We start from the raw sequence: 26,579 nt of genomic DNA on the forward strand, positions 1-26,579 counted from the left end.
CTAACGGGGATATTTTATAGTTAACAGAATGATGTGGCGTGTGTTGCTTTCATATTAACCGTTTCAATCCTGGTCGTGGGTTGGCCCACTAACGAAGGAGCCGAAAAAATATTTTGAATGTGCTTTTGAACTATAGCTATAAATCTGCCAGTTGTATGTATTTGTAATCAGGAGGGTGGGCATGGGGTGATAAATCTTTTCTAAGCTCTGTGGTGTTGCTTTCAAAATACCCTGATTTCTGGGTTCTATTTTACTAGCCTCCAATTGTTACCCTTAAAGGATAAATAAACCTTGAAAATAAGTGAAATTGTATGAGGGTGTATTAAATTTTGCAATACACATTCATTATTTATTTTGTTTTTACTCCAAGATATTAAGGGATACTGTTAATATGAATGAGTTTTGTTACAACAGCGCCACCTGCTGGTCAGTTTCCCACCAGTCTGACCAGCAAGTAGTCAAGGAAGTTGTCAGGAGAAAGAAAGAGGCTGATGTTCTTCTGCTTAGGAAAGATGTGAGAAAGGTTTCTAATTTTATTCCTAAGCAGAAGAACATCAGCCTCTTTCTTTCTCCTGACAACCTCCTTGACTACTTGCTGGTCAGACTGGTGGGAAACTGACCAGCAGGTGGCGCTGTTGTAACAAAACTCATTCATATTAACAGTATCCCTTAATATCTTGGAGTAAAAACAAAATAAATAATGAATGCAGGTGGCGCTGTTGTAACACAATTCATTCATATTAACAGTACATGTATCTCTTAATATCTTGGAATTAAAACAAAATAAATAATGAATATATATTGCAACATTTCTTAGAATAGCCCCCTCATCCATTTTACATTCAGTTATTTTAAAGGTTTATTTATCCTTTAATCTGAAGATGGAGCCATTTATACGGTAATGCAGTCCAGGTATCCTAAGCACTTTGTATCATTCATATATATATATATCTCATATCATACATATAGCATAGGTATATCATACCTCCCAACATTTTTGAAATAGGAAGAGGGACGGTGAATTGTTTGACTACACCCATTTCTGTGGCCACACCCCCTTATTACCATATTAATTTTACAAAATTTGGCAGGATATGAAAGTTTGAACACATTTCTTTTGTTTTTATTTGTAATCACAGTTATTGTAATAAAGGTAAATTTTAAATCTTTAAGATAAGCAGTCGGTCTCTTGGGGAAACTGACTTGCAGCTTAAATTGTTTCTTTGCATATCTTAAATTGTTACAAAAGTATCTAAGTGCACTGCTGAATGTTCGGGGGCTCTCTGCCAAAAGCCAATTAAGTTGGAAGCTTTGTATCTTTTTCCGGCTGTTCACTGAGATGAAAGAGAAATTTTTCGACATTTCAGTTACAATCTGAAATTGCAGTTAAGTCCATATACAATTTTCGGACCGTGTTTGGAGAGTCCCGTCAGCTTAAATCCCGTGAGTGCCATCACTATGGACTTTCTATTTACTCTTCATGCATGAGCACCCAGGTTTTGACTAAATTCAAGGTGTGCGGCCCAGACACGCTGGTCTATACATATATATATATATATATAGTGGCATACGTGCAGCTGAGAAGCCTTAACCCCTTTAATAACATTACTATTGATCTCTAATAACGTAGAAAACTTCCTGGTTGTGTAACTTTTGCACTCGCCGTGATTTTCAGTATTTTATTTTTTTGATAGTAGGAAAGTCTAACAATTTTACTGTGCAATAAAGATCTATTTTCTATTTCTTACCCACTGAAAAGCCACACGCAAACCTTCTTTTTAACTGAAAGACCTAAGTTGTATTTCATGCTCCATCTGCAGCCCTTCTCTGTGACTAGTCCATCTTCTGCACATCACAATGCATTTAGGCTTCCTCTGTACCAAACAGAGCCAAAACCATTGTATGGACACAAGGACCTTACAACCCACTGGCTTCCATATTGATCCGTGTCCATACAGCAGAACTGGGGGAACCTTAGGGTTTAGTGTTGTTTTTGGGTTACACATGTAACGCTGTGTATTGCTCCTCTAACGCCATTATATTTACTGACAAATACATTTTATATGTAACTTTGCAAACGGTGCTAACTTTTATATTGAAAGTGACGTGATTGTGTGTGTTATTGAGTGTGTAGAAGTGGTGTGGGTATGACAGTTTGAGTGGTGCTTGAACTGACAGTCAGTACAATGTATGAATTCTGAACCTGGTGCTTTAGTTTACAGGCGAGTAACCACATTGCTGCTGCCAGTTTAATTCATTCGTTGGGTGTTGCATGCGGGGAAAGTGCTGCCTAAATGTCATTTCTGCTATGGCCCTTGCACGAGTCCTTGACCACTAATATCAATGAGCCAGTGTCCGTATAATGGCCGGCTTGTCCCTCAGCCACACTATCAAAGTGCTGGGAGGTGAGAATCCGGGGGCTGATAGTGAGCTGGGTGATTGCATTCTACGTCTGGTCTACGTCTGGTACCTTTAATCTCTAGGGGGGGAATTCACAAAAGTGGAGAGAGTTCCTTTTTGGAGTAAAAGTGGTGGCAAACTGATGTAAAATACTTATACCATATTCACAAACAGAAATCAGCCGAAATTCCGACTCAACCGCCACTTTTCATTCCATTAGGGAAAGAAAGACCGTTTACAGACACTTTTATGAATTTGTCTTTCAAACGACATAAAAATGGAGAAAAAAAACACATTTTAAACATTTTTTCCCGACATTTTAAAAATGGAGTAAAGCTCAGTATAACTCTTGTGTCAGATCAATTCTAAGATAAACTGCACCTCTTGTAGGTGCCCCATTGGGGAATTATCATATTAATAGGGATCAGCATTTTGTCTAACCCTATTGGTGGAAAAGCCTCATTTACAAAAAAAAAAGTGTATTTTATACAATTTTATATGTAAAAAGTTTTTAGCTCAAACTTGCGTTATTTTTCTTGTTTTAGCTTAATAAATGAAATAAATAAATATTGGCAATTTGAGTGAATATATTATCTAAAGGAAAAGTAAAACCTCCTGGACAATTCTTTAGTTTTAGCAGCAATGAGACACTTGACCTAAGCTAATAAAATACAAATCTCTATATTATGCAAAATAGCATTTTTGTATTTAGACCCTTCTGTCTTGTTACAGAAGAGCAATTACACAAACATGTCGGCAGATTTAGAAAGCCCGGGTTATCCTGAAAAAAGATGTATAATTTTCCTAGGTTAGATTCGGAAATTCCAATTTGACGGCTGACTGACGGGTTCAGTAAGAGCTAAAGACAAATAGAGAAAAAAATGTTAAAATCTTGTGTGAAAGACAAAATCTGAAAACTTTCTGTTTAAAAGAAAAATTCCCAAAAGTGGAGATAGAGGTGGGAAATCTGACATTTTTATCTCCACTTTTATTTTGTCTCTGTATCACCAATTTTGTGAATTCCTCCCTATATGGGGAGAAAACCCAAAGCTTTAGGCTTTTGATCACCCTCCCACCTTAAATGACTTCCCGTTGCCCCTTTGTCTAACTGTAGGCCTCGCCGGCATTTAAACAATACTATATTTTATATATATATATACGATAGTGATATATATCAACATACAGACTTCATTCTCCCACGTCTCTCCATGTCACCAATAAAAACAAAAGATTTCATTATTTCACCACTTATCACCTACCAAAATTCACCTTTTACCTTCAGAAAGTCAAATTTAAAGTAAACGTTTTTTTTCCCCAACGATAAGGGGCATATTTATCAAAGGTCGAGTGATGAGTTATGTATATATATTTTTTTTTTTTTACCTCTCATGAACTCGAATGGCCTCAAAACTCGAACCGTATCTTATTTAAATAAAAATTCAAAGGAATATTACTGAAACGAAAACTCAAATCGAATTTGAAACGAATTCGACGGAACTTAAAAAGAGATTTTTTTTTCTCCGAAAAACACTCAAATGTCAGGAAGGATATTAACATCACCGGATCTCTGCCATTGACTTGTACGTGAACTCGGCAGGTTTTAGGTGGAGTACTATTGAATTCAAGTTGTTCCCAGGGTCGAGGTAGGATAAATCTTGAATTTGGATTATTCCAAACTCAAATTTTGAGTTTGACCAAAAATCCAACTCAAAAATGTTAATTTCCCATTTGAACCTTAATCTGCTCCTAAATGGTTTTTTTTAGATCTAGATGAAGCCGTTGTGTTTCAGAGAGTGTATCCAATCGGATATATATTCTCCTGTTGCTTCCTGGGGAGTTCTCTATATGATGCAAGCTGTGTACTGATATAGCAACAGATGTCAATAAATGCAGGTATGGGATCTATTATCTGGAAAAACCCTTTCTGTGTATAAAGCTTCACCATATCATTGTCCTACCTGTGTAATGTCTCAGTAATAATTCAGTACCTTGTACCAAAGCTTAAAATCATGACACATTAAGGCTCTTTACAAAGACGTTAATATGCAAAATAGGGGTAAAATTGGGCTTGGTACCCCCCCCAGATCTTTAGGAAGATGGTGCATTCCTGGTAGAAGCAGCCATTGCATTTCATTCTTTTTTATAGGAAGCCAAGCATAACTGACAGTTAATCTCTCCCCGTCTGGGAAGGTGCCACCCAGCTATTTCCAGTTCTAGACTACCTCAGCTACTTCCTTTGTCAGTCTGTGGAGAGTGACAGTTGCACTATACCCATGTTAAACTCATTAATATGAGAGCAAGCTGGGAATTACACCCCTTCCCTGGGGGGCTTTCGGCCTGTTACACAAAACTCAGAGTGGATTTTCATATCTCCCTCGCAGACGCCATCTTGCAGTCAAATAAATCCTTTAAAGGGGAACTATTGTGAAAATGAACATTTAATATAAGCTTCATTATACTGAAATAAGAAACTTTCTAAATACAATCAATTAAATATTTTGCATTGTTTCTGAAATAATCAAGTTTATCTTCACTATTCCTCTCTCAGCATCTGTTTCTCTTCCTTCTCTCTTCATGCAGCAGTTGGGTGTCAGATATTCACTGACAGTTAGATCCAATATATCTTATAGGGGGGCTCCTTTTGCCTAGAAGATGTATTAGATCTCACTCTATTAAACTCACCAGACATCATGTCTCTCTACATGCAGGATTTGTGCAAAAGGCAGTTATTTTGTTTGTACTGGAATCAGTTATTTGAGTGAGTTCTAATTCATCTGATAAAAGGAGCCCCCCTATAAGATATATTGGATCTAACTGTCAGTGAATATCTGACACCCAACTGCTGCATGAAGAGAGAATGAAGAGAAACAGATGCTGAGAGAGGAATAGTGAAGATAAACTTGATTATTTCAGAAACGTTGCAGATTATTTAATTGATTATATTTAGAAAAGTTTCTTATTACAGTATGATGGAGCTTGTATTAAATTTTCATTTTCGCGATAGTTCCCCTTTAATTAAGCTCCACCTTTACAGATGACCAAAAGCCAAACCAGCAAGACCTGCCCCTTCTCATTATTTATCCTGAGGGGTAACCGCTCCTTTATAGTTGCCCACATTTCAAAAACGCGTCAGTGTTTTTAAATCCACAGCTTCTTGAACAAAACAAATGGCAGTGCTGTAAAGAGTATCACTTTGTCCAGACTCCATTTCTGTTGCTCTCATGTCCCTGGGGGTTCAGCTGACTGGGTCGCCCTGTAGCAGCCTGTACCCCAGAGACAATGGAGCGACAGGGAACCTGGGCTTAAAGGATAACTAGACTTTTAAAATAAGTGAATGTAAAATGGATGAGGGGGCTATTCTAAGAAATTTTGCAATATACATTCATTATTTATTTTGTTTTTATTCCAAGATATTAAGGGATACATGTACTGTTAATATGAATGAATTTTGTTACAACATCGCCACCTGCTGGTCAGTTTCCCACCAGTCTGACCAGCAAGTAGTCAAGGAAGTTGTCAGGAGAAAGAAAGAGGCTGATGTTCTTCTGCTTAGGAATAAAATTAGAAACCTTTCTCACATCTTTCCTAAGCAGAAGAACATCAGCCTCTTTCTTTCTCCTGACAACTTCCTTGACTACTTGCTGGTCAGACTGGTGGGAAACTGACCAGCAGGTGGCGCTGTTGTAACAAAATTCATTCATATTAACAGTACATGTATCCCTTAATATCTTGGAATAAAAACAAAATAAACAATGAATGTACATTGCAACATTTCTTAGAATAGCCCCCTCATCCATTTTACATTTACTTATTTTAAAGGTCTAGTTATCCTTTAAAAAGATAGAAAAAATATATTTTTTCCCCATTTAATGTTATGATAACGACACGGTCATCTTCTTGAAATGGAAAAATTTTAGGTTTTTATTCTTCTAATGATTTTATAGCAAGCAGAAATATTCTCTCACTGGTCGGGTCCCGTTCCCCCCAGTGCAATTAACAAGAGCCACATTCCTCCTCGACAGATTTATACATTTTTACAACGGCTGTTTTTTTGCTGCGAAACTATAAGAGAAATGAGTTTTTTTCTGAATCGGCGCCATGGTTACGGCATGAGCCGCGTCGCGCGTGAATATGCTGCATATTTAACCAATCCGCATCGTTGCACTTTCTCTTTGTAAACCCGACATTTGGATCAACTCAAAGACTGCAGTTTTTTTTTTGTTTGTTTAAAATTAAGTTTAAATTGTACTGTGGGCAAAAAAAAAAAAAAAAAATTGAAGCTAAATCTATGTAGGTACCTCAATATAAAGCCTGAAAATGCTGCATCGTGTTCCTCTCATATCCGAGTGCTTGTGTTTCACTGTGTGTGTTGGTTAGTGTTGCTTTGTTTTTAAAGGGGAACTAACGCAAAATTTAAAATATAAGCTTCATCATACTGAAACAAGAAACTTTGTAAATACAATCAATTAAATATTCTGCATTGTTTCTAAAATAATCAAGTTTATCTTCACTATTCCTCTCTCAGCATCTGTTTCTCTTCATTCTGTCTTCATGCAGCAGTTGGGTGTCAGATATTCACTGACAGTTAGATCCAATATATCTTATAGGAGGCTCCTTATGCCTAGAAGATGTATTAGAGCTCACTCTATTAAAATCACCAGACATCATGTCTCTCTACATGCAGGATTTGGGTGTCAGATATTCATTGGCCGTTAGATCCAATATATCTTATAGGGGGGCTCCTTTCCTAGCAGATGTATTAGAGCTCACTCAAATAACTGATTCCAGTACAAACAAAATCTAACAAAATAACTGCCTTTTGCACAAATCCTGCATGTAGAGAGACATGATGTCTGGTGAGTTTAATAGAGTGACCTCTAATACATCTTCTAGGCAAAAGGAGCCTCCCTATAAGATATATTGGATGTAACTGTCAGTGAATATCTGACACCCAACTGCTGCATGAAGAGAGAATGAAGAGAAACAGACGCTGAGAGAGGAATAGTGAAGATAAACTTGATTATTTTAGAAACAATGCAGAATATTTAATTGATTGTATTTACAAAGTTTCTTATTTCAGTATGACGAAGCTTATATTACATTTTCATTTCCCCCTATAAGTTGACTTGTTTATTATGGGATCCTGTACTTGCTCCTGGTCGTTTCTATGGCCGGCCTCATGCACTGGCTGCCGCTTCCTAGTCTGACAGACAGACAGGCAATATATTGTGCAGAAGCCTCACATCACTGTGCTCCATTGCTAGAATATTGCCCAATTTAAGCCAAGTTTCATTCTGTCTGTCTCTGACCAAGCACACGAGTCCTGGATTTGTTGGACCCCGGACAGAAATGTTAAGGGGTGTAAAAGTGCGCCCCCTAGTGCCCATATCGTACTTCTGTCCAGGGTCTGGCTATGCTCCGCTTCTCCAGAACCCCCAAATTGTGAGTCTAAATCAAGCACAAGTTGGGGGACATCTACATGCACCTCCCTTTGCTCTGCCTTTTTATGAATACAGAGACGCTGAAAGCAAGGGAGCACTGTATTCATGGGGCAAATGTAGGCGGAGTTCAGAGATCCAGGACAATTCTACTACCTGCAGGCAGGGGGCAGGGTGTAAACAAACATGGAGGATTGCACCTGCCACTCACATCTGTTTGGTTGGGAGAGGGATTTGTGGGCCAGGCTCGTAATGCAATAAAATGCAATTAACAGGGGTTGTTTACCTTAATATGAACTTTTATTATGGCATTTTATTCCATAATAACTTTATTTATTATTATAGTGATATTCTTAGACTATTTGCAATTGGGCTTCTCTTTTTATTAGTTGTTTCTTTATTTTATAGCTTCTTGTTTAACTCTCCAGATTGAGATTTCAGCACCCCTCTGGTTGCCAGGATCCTAATTCCCCTAGCAACCATACATTGATCCGAGTAAGAGACGGGAATATGAACCAGGAGAGACTTAAAATAGATATTCTAGGACTAACAATAAAAATAGTTTTTCAACTGTTGGGGTCAGGGATCCAAAGAAAAAAGAGAAATCAATAACTGTACAAAAAAATAAAAAAACGAAGACCAATTGAAATGTTGCTAAGAATTGGCTATTGTATCGCATACGAAAAGGTGAACCACCCCTTTAAACCTCCATACAACTGACATTCGAATGTTCCCTTTCATTTCATTGGATGGTTTGTGAAAGAGAACGAGGCCGGTTTCCAAGAATTTTATATTTTATTAACCCTTGCACTGTCAGAAGGGGGTAGCCTTGTTGAAAGGGTTAATGTGTTTTCAGCCCGTTAGAATGATGATGATTATAGGATTATACAATTGCCAAAGGTGGCCATATGCAGACGCTCCCTCTCACCGTAGGGTTGCTAACGACCCTCCCTAGTAACCAAGTTTGCACTATATTTGCAATAAAAAGAAATGTTGTGACATTGACAGTTATTTTCCTCTTGTTTTTATTCTGTAATATGAGAAATTAAGGAAAGGAAAACTTTGTAGTGAGTCTTTCTTCTCCCACCAACTGAAGTGCTGTAACTCTTAAGAGACTGATGTGAATGGTGAGCTATGAACTTCTTTTGTATCTTGTGTCTCTCTCCTGCTCTTTATTTGCCTCATAGTATGTCAAACAGTAATAAAGTCTTTAAGAGTAAAACCCCGTCTTGTGCCCTTTATTTGCACCCCAACATTCCTCCCGCTCTCTCATTGGCCGCTAAACTGTAGAATAAATCATTTGACTTTCCATCCTTTTTTCTGTTATTATACAGTATATAATGAAATGGAAACAACAGCGCCATCTGCTGGGCAGACAAAGCAAGCGGCCTGACAGTCAGGAGAACAATTCAGAAGAGGAAAGTCTTGTAATGAGACCAGGAAGGTGTCGGAGGGCATAAAATATGTGGTACAAAGGGCAAGTTATGGAGCACTCAGGCCTGGGAGACCTCAATGTTTGGTTTTTAAGATGACTATGTGTTCCAGGTCTTGCAGGAGTTGTCACATGAGCATTGCAGGAACTGGTGTACTGAGGGAGCCAATATACATACAGTCATATGAAAAAGTTTGGGAACTTAATTCTTTGGAGTTTTGTTTATCATTGGCTGAGCTTTCAAAGTAGCAACTTCCTTTTAATATATAACGTGCCTTATGGAAACAGTAGTACTGTATATACTTGAGTATAAGCCGAGTTTTTCAGCCCCCAAAATATGCTGGCTCATACTTGGGTCAAGCGCAAAAAAGGTCGCCGGCGTCCAAGAATAGTCTCCAAGAATATTCTCCGGCGTCTAAGAATGGTCGGTGGCATCCAAAAATTAGACGCTGGCACCTCCAATGGGAGCAGAAACCCTCAATCTTTTGATTGAAACTTACCAGAAGCTGCTGCATTTCTCACCCTAGGCTTATACTCGAGTCAATAAGCTTTCCCAGTTTTTGGAGGTAAAATTAGGTACCTCGGCTTATACTCGGGACGGCTTATACTCGAGTATATACGGTATTTCAGCAGTGACATAAAGTTTATTGGATTTACACAAAATATGCATCATAACAAAATTAGACAGGTCCATCAATTTGGGCACCCCAACAGAGATATTACATCAAAAACCTATATCCTTTGATGAGTGTCTGGATTCTGGATGTGGATATTTTTTACCATTCATACAAACAAAATCTCTCCAGTTCAGTTAAAGTTGATGGCTGCCCATAGATTTTCTATGATATTCAAGTCGGGGGACCAGAATATTGTACTTGTCCCTCCACATAAATGGTTTCCAAGTGAGTTTAGGGTCATTGTCTTGTTGGAATATCCAACCCCTGCAGCGGAACTTCAACTTTGTGACTGATGCTTGAACATTATCCTGAAGAATTTGTAGCTATTGGGTTGAATTCATCTGACCCTGGACTTTAACAAGGGCCCCAGTAGTCCCTGAACTAGCCACACAGCCCCTGAACTAGCCACACAGCATGATGGGACCTCCACCAAATGTGACAGTCGGTAGCAGGTGTTTTTCTTGGAATGTGATGTTCTTCTTCCGCCATGTAAAGCGCTTTTTGTTACGACCAAATAACTCCATTTTTGTCTCCTCAGTCCAAAGCACTTTGTTCCAAAATGACTGTGACTTGTCTATATGATCTTTTCCATACAACAAGCGAGTGTGTTTGTGTGAGTGCAGAAAGGGCTTCTCATCCCCCTGCCATACACATGTTCTTTGTGCAAATTGTGCTGAATTGTAGAACGATGTACAGATACACCTGCATCTGCAGCAAGATGTTCTTGCAGGTCTTTGGAGATGATCTTTGGCTTGTCTGTAACATTCTCACAATCCTCCGCATATGTCGCTCCTGTATTTTTCTTGGCCTGTCAGACCTGGGTTTTACAGCAACTGTGCCTGTGGCCTTCCATTTCCTCATTCCATTCCTTACAGTTGGAACTGACAGTTTAAACCTCTGAGATGCTTTTTGTAGCCTTCCCCTACCATTATACTGAACAATCTTTGTTTTCAGATCTTTTGAGAGTTGCTTTGAGGATCCCATGCTGTCACTCTTCAGAGGAGAGTCAAGCAGAAGCACAACTTGCGATTGGTCACCTTAAATACCTTTTCTCATGCCAAATAGCCCTTTATGTACAAGACATGAACATAAAGCCACATATATTTGCCTTGTGCCATATACATAGCCCTGCCTTAAAAGAACAGTATCAACAAAAAAATTATTTATTTAACTTTTTAAATCGCAAAGCTTTTATTAAGAAATGACTTACCGATTCTCTGCTTGTGCTCCTCTTCAGAAACGGCAATGATCCATCATGCGACGCTCAATTTCTCCTCCCTGGCTATGTCTTATACAAGAAATAGAGCGCCGCACTATGGATCAGTGCCCTGTCGCCGTTTCTGAAGGCAAATTGAAGATGGATTTTTTTTGCCTTCCTCTGGATTAACTGGCAGTTAGGCAGGTTAAATAAAAAAAAAAAGGTAAAAGGTTGAACTTGATGGACGTGTGTTTTTTCAACCTTACTTACTATGTTAATGGCCCATGTGTCCTCCACAAGTCTCTGATTGGTTACTGCCTGGTAACCAATCAGTGGAAAGCAGGAAGTAGTGTTCTGGCTATTATGTTACACATCCAGTCACTCCAGCCTTTATACATTACATTTTTGCCTAACTAACTAACTATATTACATAGACTGTGCAAAATAAAAAAAAAATTATCGGTTTACCCAGTTTTAATTTTATACTCAACTGTTCCTTTAATACCCAAAAATCAGAGTTCAACTCTCCCATAATGCATCACGAGTGGAGATATGCAAATCACCCCTTTATGTTCCTGTGACCAACTCTGCATCCAGATCTGCTGGTTTTATAGCAACAGATACAGACGAATAGTTCAGAGACGTTTTATTTCCAAACTTGCAGACAGTTTCCATGTTGTTAGATCTCATCAGTGCAACATATTGGAACAAGACTTGTGAGTGGGCAGGACTTGTGGAGTAGCCAATCAGAGAATGGCTGGGGTTAGACAGGCTGAAATGAGCCCAAAATCCCCACATCAGCCGGAGCCCTAAATAGCACATTGTGTCTGAACGGAGGGAAATGTGACAGGAGTAGTACATACAGGTCGCTGTGTTTCAGCGAAGGAGTTGGAGGTTATTGAAGAAGGGAACTATGTAACATGCAGTGTAAATCAATCACATCTTTGCTTTCCAACTGTTGAAACACAATTGCTGACAAGTTGCTTAGAGCTTAGTTTTACAGTTGAGATACAAAAATGGAGCCCTATAGAGATCTGCTCTCCATGTAAACAGACTCATAGAAACCCACTGCACCAACAGTCTCTCTACGTCTGAACCAGCAAACTTTTTATCTTATGCTTAAAGTGCATGTAAAGGCAAAAAAAAAATAAAATCCAATGAAAGAAACCAATCTCCAATATACTTTAATTAAAAAATGTGTACCGTTTTTATAAGAAACCTGACTGTATGCAGTGAAATTCTCCCTTCATTTACTGCTGTGGATAGGAATTGTCAGACGGTCCCTAACTGCTCTGCAGGGAAACAATCATACTTATGAACAGCAGGGGGAGCCCCCGCCTTACTTCCCAGCCATGCAGAACTCAAGCAGCTTTGTTTGTTTCCCTGTAGAGCAGTCGGCGACTGTGTAGAGATTTGTATTGGATTTCATTTTTGCCTTTACATCCCCTTTACTGTTTCCAACTCCAGCTGCAGGGACAAAGATCATGGAGACAGATTTAAACAGATAAACTGGGATTCTATTTGGAGGATTATTTTGCTGCAGCCACTGGTTCTGCAGAGTTGGAGAAAGTTTGTATTAAACAATACAAAAACTATAAAATCCACATTAGATTACATGACAACACAGGAACCAGTACAGTCTGTATATTCTGATTATTAATCAGTCTTGTTGTATCGGCTTCTGGCAGATATTATTTGACTTGTGCTGTTTTGATCATTTATGACGATCCCTAAGCAGCCTAGATCACACTGAGCATGTGCACAGTCTTGGTCTTGCAAAGATGTATAACAAAGTTACAAGATGGTGACCCCCTGTGGCCAACTTTGAAAGCATAAATCATTTGTTTGATTAGGCTTGTGGTGCAGTAAGTTTAGTATTCACAATACAGCATTTCTAGCCTCACTCTATTTTATGCTTTACTTCCCCTTTAAATTTCTTATTTTTCTTTTCTATGCCTTTGTAAATGCAATTGTTTATTGTAAAAACAATGTTTGTTGTAGAACAAAAAAAGTAGTCCCGTATATGTGGAGGATCTGGTGGGGTGTGAGCCTAAAAAGTGTAAATCCCTCTGCTTTATTGATTATGTATTTCACCCACCAATGAAGCAGCCTAGAACCTTCCCTGCCCCCAACGTTCTGCGGTTCCTCACAGTGTGGGAGCTGCCATAACTCTCCATTCCACTCTCATCATTAACGGGTCAGAATATATTAATGGGGATGAAACAGGGTAAATGATTCAATCAGTAACGACTATAGACTTCTTTAGTTTCCCACTTACAACACAAGGAGAAGACTGAGACCCGACTCTGGAGTTTATTTCTCGTTTATTACAAGTCTGATTACAAATGCCTTAATCAAAGAGACCGAAGCCCATGTCATCGTCAGACTCCTCCGATTCTTCCTTCTTCTCTTCCACTTTCTTCTCCTCAACTGAAGGGAAAGAGAACAATGAGTGATCAGCTCCCCAAACTCTGAACCCCAACAAATAAGCCAGACACACAGAGAGCAGCTAAAAGTGGCAGAATAACAGGGTCACAGCAGAGATTCCTGCACTTTAGCAACTGTCACTTGGGAAACAAAGGGTCAATTTTATAGGCACAAGACTTGATTAATTGCTAATTACTTTATTACTAATTACCCATATGACATGGGGGTGGGGATAGAAGTCATTGTGGCCCCAGTACGTTATATTAACAGCTCCTGCTCATATTGATACAGAGAATGAGAACCCTGCTCATAACCCCCCATATGTACCTGTAAAGGGGAAGCAAAACCTCAGCGACGTAATATTGTACTCTGAGCTGTTTAGTGGGGACAATATTATATCTAATAAATCTCAACATGTCACATGCACTGAATGATTCCACAGCCTGAGATGTAAACGAGTTGCAATAATGGGCGACATCCAGTAGGGGGCAGTATATGGGAATTCTCCGAGTGTTTCTTATGATTCTTATCACTAGTGATTACCTTGTGCTGCTCCTCCAGCAGATGCGGCGGCTGGGGCTGCTCCTCCTGCAGCTGGGGCTCCACCTCCCACGTTGCTGATCAGGCTGCCGATGTCAATGTTGGCCAGAGCCTGAGAAAAGAGAAATATGGAACGATTACTCCCAGCAGTCACTGCTCTAGGCAGGTTGGTAAATCCAGCGGGGGCTGTGCCAGGCCAGAGATCTCACTTTGTCATTTCATAGGACTCCATGTAAATCTGCAGAGGTATCAGCACTGGCACTTAAAGGATAAGTAAACCTTTAAAATAAGTGAATGTAAAATGGATGAAAGGGGTATTCTAAGCACTTTTGTAATGTACATTCATTATTTATTTTGTTTTAATTCCAAGATATTAAGAGATACATGTACTGTTAATATGAATGAATTTTGTTACAACAGCGCCACCTGCTGGTCAGTTTCCCACCAGTCTTAACTTACCTTTGCAAACAGGCTGGGCCAGAATGGCTCTACGGTGACCCCTGCAGTTTTAATGAGGGTACTGATCTTGTCTTCCTGCAAATAAAGGAGAGAGCAGATTAGTGGTGGGGCTGCAGTCAGACCAGGTGATACTCAGCACTACTCTTTACTGGAACAGTTGAATATAAAAAATAAAAACTGGGTAAATAAATAGGCTGTGCATCCAGTCACTCCAGCCTTTATACATTACAATGTTGCCTATAGTTAGTTATGCAAAAATGTAATGTATAAAGGCTGGAGTGAGTGGATGTGTAACATAATAGCCAGAACACTACTTCCTGCTTTTCAGCTCTCTTGCTTTCCAATGATTGGTAACTGGTTACCAGCCAGTAACCAATCAGAGACTTGGGGGGGCATGGGACATAATTGTTGCTTTTGAATCTGAGCCGAATGCTGAGGATCAATTACAAACTCACTGAACAGTTATGTCCCATGTGGCCCCCCTTATAGTCACTGACTAACTCAGAGTTAGAGAGCTGAAAAGCAGGAAGTAGTGTTCTGGCTATTATGTTACACATCCACTCACTCCAGCCTTTATACATTACTTTTTTGCCTAAATAACCATATTAGATACATTTTTTATTTTGCACATCCTATTTATTTACCCAGTTTTTATCTTTATATTGAACTGTAACTGGCTGCTGACACTGCCGCTCTGTATGTCGTGTTCACTGTGGGTTGTGACTACAAAAACAAGTGTGATACTCACACAACCTCACCAGCCACACACACAAAACTATCCGCTACCATTGGACAGTCAGAACCCACAGTCTGGACTCCTGAATGAGCACCTGCCCCCCCCCAACTTAGAGCAGCTGAAGTCAGAACCATCACCTGTAGTCTCATAGGAGTCTCAGCCACAGTCTCCAACCACAAGCAATTTGCAGACAATGATAGAGAACTGAAATGGTTAATTTCCATAATTCCCCAATGGGCTGGAAAAGTACAAACTGGCAGAGGGAGAGCAACAGAACCACACACAGAACAAAAGCAGTATATTCTCTGCACTGCTGATTCCAACTCCTGAAGAAAGTAGCACAAGGCAACTGATGCACACGGCTGAAGGACAATAGACATTGCTACATTGTGACAATTGTTAGAAGCAGGGAAACAATAGGGATAAACTGCTGTCCGTAGCCACAATGACTAAAAACCCAATGAGAATGAGGAATGAATGGATACTGGAAGGTGATTGGCTTCCTCTCATTCATTAGGCACAAACTTTTTGGAAGAAGTTCCATTTTAAAGGGATGGTTCGCCTTTAATTTAACTTGTTATATAAGGGTTAATTTTAAGCAACCTTTCAATTGCTCATTTTTTGTTTTAATTTGCAATTTTCTCTGACCCTTTAAAGCTTTCAAATAGGGGTCACTAACCCCATCTAAAAAACAAATACTCTAAGGCTACAAATGTATTGTTACTTTTTATTCCTCATCTTTCTATTCAGGCCTCTCCTATCGATATTCCAGTCTCTTATTCAAATCAGTGCATGGTTGCTAGGGGAATTTGGACCCCAGCAACCAGATGGCTGAAATTACAAACTGGAGAGTTACTGAATAAAAAGCTAAATAAGTCAAAAACCACAAACATTAAAAAATGAAAACCAATTACAAATTGTCTCAGAATATCCATCTCTATGTCATACTAACAGTTAATTTAAAGGTGAACATTCCCTTTGCTCCATCAGATACAAATATTACAATGAAGAGCAAAGACGGAAGATTTGGTCACTGGTGGGGCCACTAATGTCACGTGTCACCGCCCAGAGGAAACTTCATTAAGTAAAAAGATAAAAAGTAAAGGCAACTGGGGATGTTTAGAGTCAGCTCAGACACTACCCAAAAAGTGGCCACTATCACAGAGATGTGCAACAGACTTCACCTTCCTCTCAGTGGCCACCAGCAAAGTTCAGGGAACCAACAGTGAACAAGTCGTCAGAAGCCGGGGGTCAGTTACTGTGTTGCACCCAAGGAGCTTGTGGGAATCTGCCCCCCCCTGCACCCAATGACTCATGAAACACAATGTCAATGTGCGCACAGTTCAGAAGTGCAGTTATAAATCTATGAGTTTGTGTCTGGAAGTCAGAACCAGCAGTGCAGCAAACAACTACAAGCTCATCAGGGAACATTCCAACAGCTCTGCTCACAAGGGCCCCATGAGGAAGCCACTCAGACACAAAGGGGCCCCATGAGGAAGCCACTCACAGACACACAGGGGCCCCATGAGGAAGCCACTCACAGACACACAGGGGCCCCATGACTGAGCCCCTCAGACACACAGGGGCCCAATGAGGGAGCCACTCACAGACACACAGGGGCCCCATGACTGAACCACTGACAGACACAAGGGCCCCGTGAGGGAGCCACTCACAGACACAGGGGCCCGATGAGGGAGCCACTCACAACACATAAGGGCCCCATGAAGGAGCCACTCACAGACACACAGTGGCCCACGTGTGAGTAAGACGCACTGGCAGCAGCCGGAACAACCCCGCGCACTGACACTTCCGCCCCAAGAGATGAAGCAGCGCGGGCGCCATGTTGCTTCCCCCGGCGGGTTTCTCACCGTGATGGAGACTTCGTCATCGTGGAGGATGAGAGCGGAGTAAATACAGGCGAGCTCGGATACGGAGGCCATGGCTGAGTAAGTAGGATGCGGAGCGGGACGCGGATGGCTGAGTAACACGGTGCTAGTCGCCGGATTGAGATCAGGCCTTAGCTTCAACTGAAGGACCGAGCACCTTACACAACCACTGACACAGAGTGAGAGAGGGCGGGTCGGGGCGTGGCCTGGTTTTTATAGTTCCGGCGCTGTCACAAAGTGGGCGTGATTTTTTAATTGCAACTTTATGTAGACGTTACAATCTAGACAACGTAGTGCGCGCCAATGAGCGGACATACGTTGTGGATTGGTGCGTATTCCTGTTAGTCATAGTGCGAGCTACCTATAGGGCACGTCAATACCTAGAGAGGCGGTACTATTGTGGCCTTAGGGCTTCCATTTCTTGATTATTTATACTAAGGGGAGGTTATACTACAAAATAATTTGTCTGAATGTGATTATGTTCCCAAGATTATATTTTAACAGCATCTGCCAGAACCGGATAGTTGGGTTTGGCCGAACTGCTGCCAGAGCCGAGGCTGTTGTGCCCACAAACAATATGGCCGCTGCCCCTACAGACTGGACTCAATACAATCATGTCTCCACTTCCTGTTTCGCTCCATTTCTCTCTTAATTAACTTTTAGTATGTTGTGGAATTGCTACTTCTAAGCAACTTTTCAATTGACCTTTTATAGTTATTTGCCTTCTTCTTCTGACTCTTTCCAGCTTTTAAATGTGGGTCAGCGACTCTATCTAAAAACAAATGTTCTGGAAGGCTACAAATGTATTGTTATTGTTACTTTTTATTCCTCATCTTTCTATTCAGGTGTCACATTCAGTTCCCTAAAAGCCAGAACAGAGGGAAAGGTTCCAGTCACGGCTCTTCCGCCTGTAACCCACCTAGGTTTGCCACCTTATATAATTTTTTTTACCGGCTGCTGGGGGTGGGGCCTCAAATGGGTGGGGTGTGACGTCAAAAGGGGCCACGCGGCGGAGACCCGCGGACGCTAGAAGAGGCAAAAAAAAAGGTAAGCTGCAGGGGATTGGGGGCAGACCGAGGGCTCCTTTTGATCGTATTACAAATTTACCGGCAGTTACATTGCCGATAAATTTGTAATACCGGCCCCGGCCTTGGCAGGTACTTTACCGGCCGGGTGGCAACCCTAAACCCACCGCTATTGAGAGAGTGAGAGAACCAGCGCGAGGGTTGTGGGCAGACAAGGGAACCTTAACGGAGAAGTAAACCCCTTATTTAAAAAAAAAAAAAAACCCTACCCTACATAGACCCCCCTCCCTCCTCCTCCCCAGACTAGAAACTTTTTACTTACCCCTCGTGCAGATTCATGGCATTGGAGTTCACGACAGCCATCTTCTTCTCTTCGGACTTCATCAGCAAGTAGGGTTGCCACCTGGCGGGTAAAAATGATGGTTGATCCCAATGTTATTTATAGGGAAAAAAGATAAATATAAAGGAAGGCCGGTATTTTTTTCCAGAAAAGGTGGTAACTCCACTGGAAGTAATTTCCGTATCAGCGCATGCGCAGTTGGAGCACTCGGCAGTTTTTGTCAACTGCTCATGCAACGAAAGTCACGAAAATTGCCGAAGTGCCAGAAGAAGACCCGGTGAAGAAAAAGTTAGGGCCATTTCCCCAGGGGGGAAGGGGGCAACTAGGCTGGGGGAGGAGGGAGGGAGGTCTATGTAGGGTAGGGTTTTCTGTAATAAGGGGTTTACTTCTCCTTTAACGTGTAACAGGGAGGAGGGGGTTAGAGCTAAGTGTAGTGGTAGAACAGGCGGCAGTAGGGTTGCCACTTTTTGCCCCATCTGACTCTGGGCAGAGGGTGGGGATGCGATGTAACTGGGCGGAGCCATGACAATGGGGATGGGGCTATGACGATGGCTGTGTCAATCATAGGGAATCCTGGCCAGTTTTCCTAATTTAGAAAATTGAGCAGGCAGTTTTGTCCCGATCAGTCCTTCGAAACATTGGGCTGTCTGGGTCAAAACCGGGCAGGTGGCAACCGTAGTCAGCTCAGTACAGAGTCAGGATCTAGAAGAACAGCCAATAACAGGCAAAGGGCAGTACAAGCAGCGAATCAACAGGTCAGGGACAGGCAAAGTTACCACCTTTTCATAAAATTTCCACAGGCTGGTGGTGGGGGCAGGAACAAAAGGGGTGGGCTGTGACGTAAAAGGGGTGGAGCCACAGTGCGCAATGGCCAGAAGGCAGAGAAAAGGTAAGTTTTGAGCGGATTGGGGGCGGGCCACAGGCTTTCGTTAGGGGAATTACAAATCTACCGGCAGCTACTGGCCAGGTGGCAACCCTAGGGACAGGCAAGAGTCAAAGAACAGAGAAACCAGACTAGAAGTGCACCCAGGAACTTTGTATAATAAATCTACATACGACAATGACTAATTGACCGCGACCCCTTTAAATAATTTAATTTCTCGCCTACCACGATGACAAGCACTCCAAATATAGAAGGATGCAGGGGCCGTCCCCATCACCTCCCAGGTATTATTACATCAGGCCTCTCCTATTTATATTCCAGTATCTTATTCAAATTAGTGCATGGTTGCCAGCGTAATGCCAACCCTAGCAACCAGATTACTGAAACGGCAAACTAGAGAGCTGCTGAATAAAAAGCTAAATAATAACCACAACTTGCGTTCCTTCCTGCGCTCCCCTGCGGCTGAACACTTTAAAACTGAACTCAAGCAAGTGCAGGAAGAAACACAACATATTTATTTTGCAGCCACGCAGGCGAATGTAAGAGTTGAACGCAAGTGGAACACAACACAACCCAGTTTAAATGAATTGACTGTGTTTTGTCCTGCGCTCCCCTGCGGTGGAACTCATAACTGAACATAAGGGAACACAGGCAAAACCACTTGTTTATACAAACCCTAACTGTTCTACATTATTAGTGGCTCCATTTCTTGTGTTTGTCCCTGCTGAGCAGAATCCCTGAGTTCTGTTAAAGGCATCGGTTAGACTTGATACAATAGTTACTGATATGCTGAGAAATGGATCAACTAATGAAGCAAATTGGAAGAGAATCTGCCCCGGAACACAAAATGTAATCTTTAATTTGGGAAAACAGTAAACAATGGAAAGCAAACAACTGAACTGGAAAAAGTGATTGGAAGGGGAACAATCCCTTTAAGTTGGTTCAAGGTTGATAACAAATGTATCTAAGTGCACCTGCCACGTATTCTGGGCTGTCTGCCTTAAGCCAATTACATTTTAGAAACTTTGTGTCTTTTTCTGGCGGTTCAGTGCAGGAGATCAAAGGCAAAGTCAGGAAATTTCAGTAACAAACCCGGGACTGCTGGCTGAGCTGTCAAAATCAGGACTGTCCCATGAAAAACAGGACAGTTGGGAGGTATGTCTAAACGCAAGCAGCAGGAACAAGAGAGGTAAATACACTGGCATTAAATGTATCTTCAAGACAACTGACCTTTGTCCCAGTACATCATATAGGAATTTATTTATTTCCAAAAAGACTTTTAAAAGACAAAAGTCGTTTAGCTAAGATTAGCCCAAGTGTGGTTTCATGGCAAATAATCTTTTATTAATAATAATAATAATAAATATACATATATAACCATGGAAGTATATAAGCCACTCCTGGGTCTTCATATAAAAAAGACTTTATTGATTTCTGCCAATATTAATGTTTTGGCTCTTGTTTAAAGCCTTTCTCAACATACCACAGGCCCCTGTTACTAAAATCATAAAAGCAGGTGTGTCCCTATTCAGTTCACCAATCATAAAAGATCTCCTAGTGACTACCCAGCATCCCCTGCAATCCACTGCAGCACCTCAGATTCTTGTACAATTTTCAGAACAAATTCTCATATAATTTTACAATCTTATCATATGTTAAATAACTATGATTACATCAAATAATGCAAAGATATTAATTCATACTAATTAGAGATGCACCAAATCCAGGATTCAGCCTTTTTCTGCAGGATTCAGATTCGGCAAAATCCTTCTGCCCGGCCGAACTGAATCCTAATTTGCATATACAAATTAGGGGCGGGGAGTGAAATCACGTGACTTTTAGTCACAAAACAAGGAAATAAAAAATGTTTTCCCATTCCCACCCCTTATTTGCATATGCAAATTCAGATATGGTTCAGTATTCGGCCAAATCTCTTGTGAAGGATTCGGGGGTTCGGTCGAATTAAAAATAGTAGATTCTACACATCCCTAATACTAATTTATGTGATATCCAAAAAACAATTAAAATAACACTGTTCATTTAACCCCTTTGGTGTGAGGGTCCCTAGTTTTTTGATTGAAATGTTTAATGTTGCAGTATAATCGGAGAACTTTCTCCCACTCTTTTTGGTACCAGTATATGATCAATTCTAATATATTTAAAAGTCGGCAACCTATGCCCCATTTCCAAATAATGTTTGGCTACTGGTTTGATTGATTTCTGATCTGTAAAAGTTGTATTTATGGCTGGTTGATACTGACGTGTTCAGAATAATAGCAGTGAAATAAAAAAGTGCTAAAGCTCAAAATCCTTATAATAACTTTTATTTCTATACACAGATACATTGGGAACACTGCACATTCTATTCCAAATCAAAACATGAAGAAAAATGGTTCAAATTTGTGTTTAAAATGTAAAATATTAAGCAGCAGCCCTTCATTGTTCTTTCCCAACTCATTGACTGTATCAAGTGAAAGATGTTTTATCTGTTGTTTTCCTTTGAATGAGGAATGATATTATTGAGTCTTACTGACAAGCGGTTGTGGCTGCGCTCCCCTGCATTCCATTTTTCTGTGTTCAGCCGCAGGGGAGCGCAGGAATAGACGCATTCCGTTTTTTCCAATGGGGCGTGTAGGCGCCGAACGCAGGTTGAGACACAACATGCTGCATTTTTCCTGCGTTCGGCGCCTACACGCGCCTCTGTGAGTACAGCCCCATTGGAAAAAACGTAATGCGTCTATTCTTGCGCTCCCCTGCGGTCGAACGCAGAAAAACGTAACGCGGGGGATCGCAGCTACAACCGCTCGTCAGTAAGAGCCCTAACAGTGTTTGTGCTGCACATCTGTGTCGTATGGACTCCACCAACTTCCAACAACCTCTTCCACAATTCCCAATGCATTTCTTGCTTTTGCCTCACAAACACCATTTTTCATGTCACAATTATTATTTGAGGGATTGTGGCATTAAGGAAAACCTTTCCCACTGGTCAAAAAAACACCCTCAAAAACACCCTTGATGCAACATCAAAGGAATAAGTTAAAGGTTTATTTTAAGACCAACGTATTCAAAAAGTATAGAATTTTATTTATTTATTTTAACAGAATTCTTAAAAGCTAGCCGGCCAGAAAACACAATAAATAAGCAGTAAAATGACATAAAAACAATTATCAAGTTACTCCAGGTGGGTAGTCACTCGTTTAAATTGTAATAATACAATATATACTCCTTGGTTATGATAGGCGCTTGCCCCAATTATGAAATAGCAAGGAAGGCTGTGAGTTAAAGTTCTCCAACTTAGGAAATTTTTTTTTTTTTGTGTTTAGGGTGTGAGTTATAGTTCTCCAATTCAGTAAATCAGTATAGGGTACAATATATTCCTCTCAGTGGATTATCAAGCTAATTTGTATAAGACTGTAGATGAAAAACAGGTTTGCTGGGGCGTCCCCCACTCCCTCCTCTTTTCCAGCTGTAAATGCCCCCAAAATAATCGATTGATCTCACCATAACCTGCGTTCCGCTCTTTCCACGAAGGCACAGCCGGCCATAGACTTCCAGCGATAACCAGCCTTTTCACGATTTCCCCACTTTGCAGGTACCTTTTTCCCGAAGATCCAAGATGGCGCCTGGTTCACTTCAGCGCGTGTGTTCCACTGTGGACCGTAATTCTCTGAATCTCCTCAAGATTTCCACTCTTTTACCGATTTTCAGTGTCTTCACGATTTAACAGTTCACGAAGTACCGGCAAACTGATGATTTTCACAATTTTTCCGATATTGGGGTAAAAACACGAAAAATAATAACCCAACCTAAGGAGTGACCCCACCTGGGCGCTGCAGCTATTTGCTATTTCACCTATCATAACCAAGGAGTATATATTGTATTATTAACAAGTGACCACCCACCTGGAGTAACTTGATAATTGTTTTTATTTCATTTTATTGATTATCTATTTATTGTGTTTCCTGGCCGGCCAGTTTTTAAGAATTCTGTTTGATAAGAAAAATGATATACTTTTTTTTTAATATGTTGGTCTTAAAATACACATTTAATTTATTCCTTTGATTTTTTATGTCACCCCAGAAGTTTTCTATTAGATTAAGGTCCGGGAATTGGGCCACTCCATAACGTAAGTCTTGTTGGTGTGGAACCAAGATGTTGCTCAGTTACTGGTGTGTTTGGGGTCGTTGTCTTGTTGAAAACCCCATTTCAAGGACATTTCCTCTTGGGCATAAGGCAACATGAGCTCTTCAAGTATTTTCATGTATTGAAACTGATCCATGATCTCTGGTATAAAGGGATAAATAGGCCCAACACCATAGTATGAGAAACACCCCCATATCATGATGTTTGTGCTTCACTCTGTACTGGGGCTTCAATCCAGTGTTTGGGGGGGATCTGACAAACTGTGTCTGTGGCACCTACACCCAAAAACAACATCTTGTGTCATCAGTCCACACAATGATGCGTCATTTCTCTTTAGACCAGTCAATGTGTTCAATAAGGCAAATTGTAAGCTCTTCAGCAATGGGACTTCTTGTCAATAACTTGGCTTCACACTTCTAATTGTAACAGTATCACAGGCAACTTTACTCCTTCTCTGATCTTCCCGGAGCTGATCATTGGCCTTTGCCATTTTGGATATTCTTCTCTCCATTAGGTTTCTGGATAACAGATCCCATATATATATATATATATATATATATATATATATATATATATATATATATATATATATATAGTGAATAAAGTACCCCCTTTTGTAAAATATAAGGATATTATAAGTTACCGAGGAGTTTTATGACCATATAAAAGTACGAGGCCGAAGGCCGAGTGTTTTTATAGAGGTCATGGAACTCCGAGGTGACTTCTAATATCCTCATATTTTGCAACTGGGGGTACTTTATTTATTATAATACACAAGTTTGAGTCAGTCATGTGACAGAAATGACATCAGAACTCACCGTTTATAACTGATGACATCAGAACTCACCGTTTATAACTGATGACATCAGAACTCACCGTTTATAAGGATATAATTTACAAGATATTCATGGCTTTTGTGTATTATATATATATATTCCTTGTGGTTTCTCCACAAGGACAACTGACCCAGGTGTTACCCTTAATAGAGTATATAAATATAGGGGGAAATGGGTGCACACCAGGAACGTTTAGACAAAATTTTTTTAAAAATTAAACATAATTTATTAGAATACTTAAAAACAGGCCTGTTTTAAGTATTCTAATAAAGTATGTTTAATTTTTTTCAAATTTTTGTCTAAACGTTCCTGGTGTGCACCCATTCATCCCTATATATATATATATATATATAATTTAACAAAGAAGGTCCGCACTCTCAGGTCTTAAAAATCAAATATGGTTTATTAAAAAAAGACTAACGTTTCGGCCTCTCCGAGGCCTTTCTCAAATTACAGATAGGTATACAATGAAAGCTTTAAATACCCTAGCTGGCGGGAAAGGTTAATTGGCTGACATCATCATCATCATCATCACTATGCGTCAAGTACTCAAGTAGTTAAGATTCACATATAAAACACATTAAAATTCAGAACACTTTTATGTTAAAACCCCAATTCCACTGAATAAGGAAATAAAAGCATACTATGTAACAATATTATTTGTAACTTCTTGTTTTGCAACGCACAGTCAAACTGGCTGTATTGTCAATGTTACATAGTATAATAATCTGAGTGTAGATGAGAGGTCTGGTTTTCAAAATCCCCCAAATGCAATAACTATAGATACATAAAGCCAAAAACATAAAGCCTAAAACATGAATGCGATCCCTCAAACAAGTCAGGTGTCCGTATTATATCTTAATTTATGCAGCACAAGCCCTCTCCTTACCAGTGTGTCAATATACTTTAAATTAACCCATTAATAATATGTCATTATTGTATTGTGTAGGTGCCTATAGGGTCACCCATCTTCCCACCAGTGAAAGTGTGTAATGTGTCTATAATGTGACTCCAGTACGTGTTATATAACCCCTTATGTTAGGAGTGTTAACCCTTAGTGTGACCACTACCCCTGTTTACACTCTATCTCAATGGATCTTGTGAGCAGCCATATATACTAAACGAAAAGTGCATATAATTTAAATATCACGCTTCTCAGTCTAGAAGTGTGATTTTGAAAACCAGACCTTTCATCTACACTCAGATTATTATACTATGTAACATTAGTAATACAGCCAGTTTGACTGTGCGTTGCAAAACAAGAAGTTACAAATAATATTGTTACATAGTATGCTTTTATTTCCTTATTCAGTGGAATTGGGGTTTTAACATAAAAGTGTTCTGAATTTTAATGTGTTTTATATGTGAATCTTAACTACTTGAGTACTTGAGGCATAGTGATGATGATGATGATGATGTCAGCCAATTAACCTTTCATGCCATCTAGGGTATTTAAAGCTTTCATTGTATACCTATCTGTACTTTGAGAAAGGCCTCGGAGAGGCCGAAACGTTAGTCTTTTTTTAATAAACCATATTTGATTTTTAAGACCTGAGAGTGCGGACCTTCTTTGTTGAATTGTAATTCTAAATATTTTGGACACTGCACCCAGGCACATTTACACCATGTTACGTGAGTGCTGACTTCTCCACGGATCGTTATATATATATATATATATATATATATATTTATATATATAAATAAATTCACAAAAATACCTGCACTCGTACACTAATCAGTGGTGGGTGCACAGTCAAAGTATAATGTCCACAGTTCAAAATGGACCAGCACTCCAGTAGTTTAATCAAAATAGATTTATTCACACATCACTCGTGTTTTCCAACGTTTCGGCCCTCGTTGGGGCCTTTATCAAGGATAGAGTGCAAGTGACAAAAGTGTGGTTTAAATAGACAATTTCCTTTCAAAAAAGGCGCCAAAATGACGTCATCAGTCATCTAACAGTGTTATTGGTGCAAATAATTCAATTAGTTGTGCTTGTAAAAACATATTGTGATTTCTCCACTAGATGTCGCTCTAAGTCATCACAATATAACGGTGTATTCTGTGAAACCAAAAGTGTTGGTCACAATTTAGATACAAAAAAATAGATACAAAAATTCAATACAAACATATAGATAAAAAGTATACTTTGTTACAGA

The 26,579-nt window shown here is 40.0% G+C and overlaps 1 protein-coding gene across 1 annotated transcript; it reads right to left on the reverse strand.

The window, feature by feature from the left end:
- Window positions 1-13,452: 13,452 nt before the first annotated feature.
- Window positions 13,453-17,361, reverse strand: MGC114621 (uncharacterized protein; the record flags this gene model as incomplete). The annotated part of the gene is given in 4 exon segments (NM_001095972.1): window positions 13,453-13,575; window positions 14,116-14,224; window positions 14,572-14,646; window positions 17,176-17,361. Coding segments are annotated over 4 exon segments (336 nt in total). The 3' UTR covers window positions 13,453-13,495.
- Between the last annotated feature and the right edge of the window lie 9,218 nt (window positions 17,362-26,579).

This window comes from Xenopus laevis, chromosome 6S, assembly GCF_017654675.1.
Source record: "Xenopus laevis strain J_2021 chromosome 6S, Xenopus_laevis_v10.1, whole genome shotgun sequence".
Taxonomy (NCBI): domain Eukaryota; kingdom Metazoa; phylum Chordata; class Amphibia; order Anura; family Pipidae; genus Xenopus; species Xenopus laevis.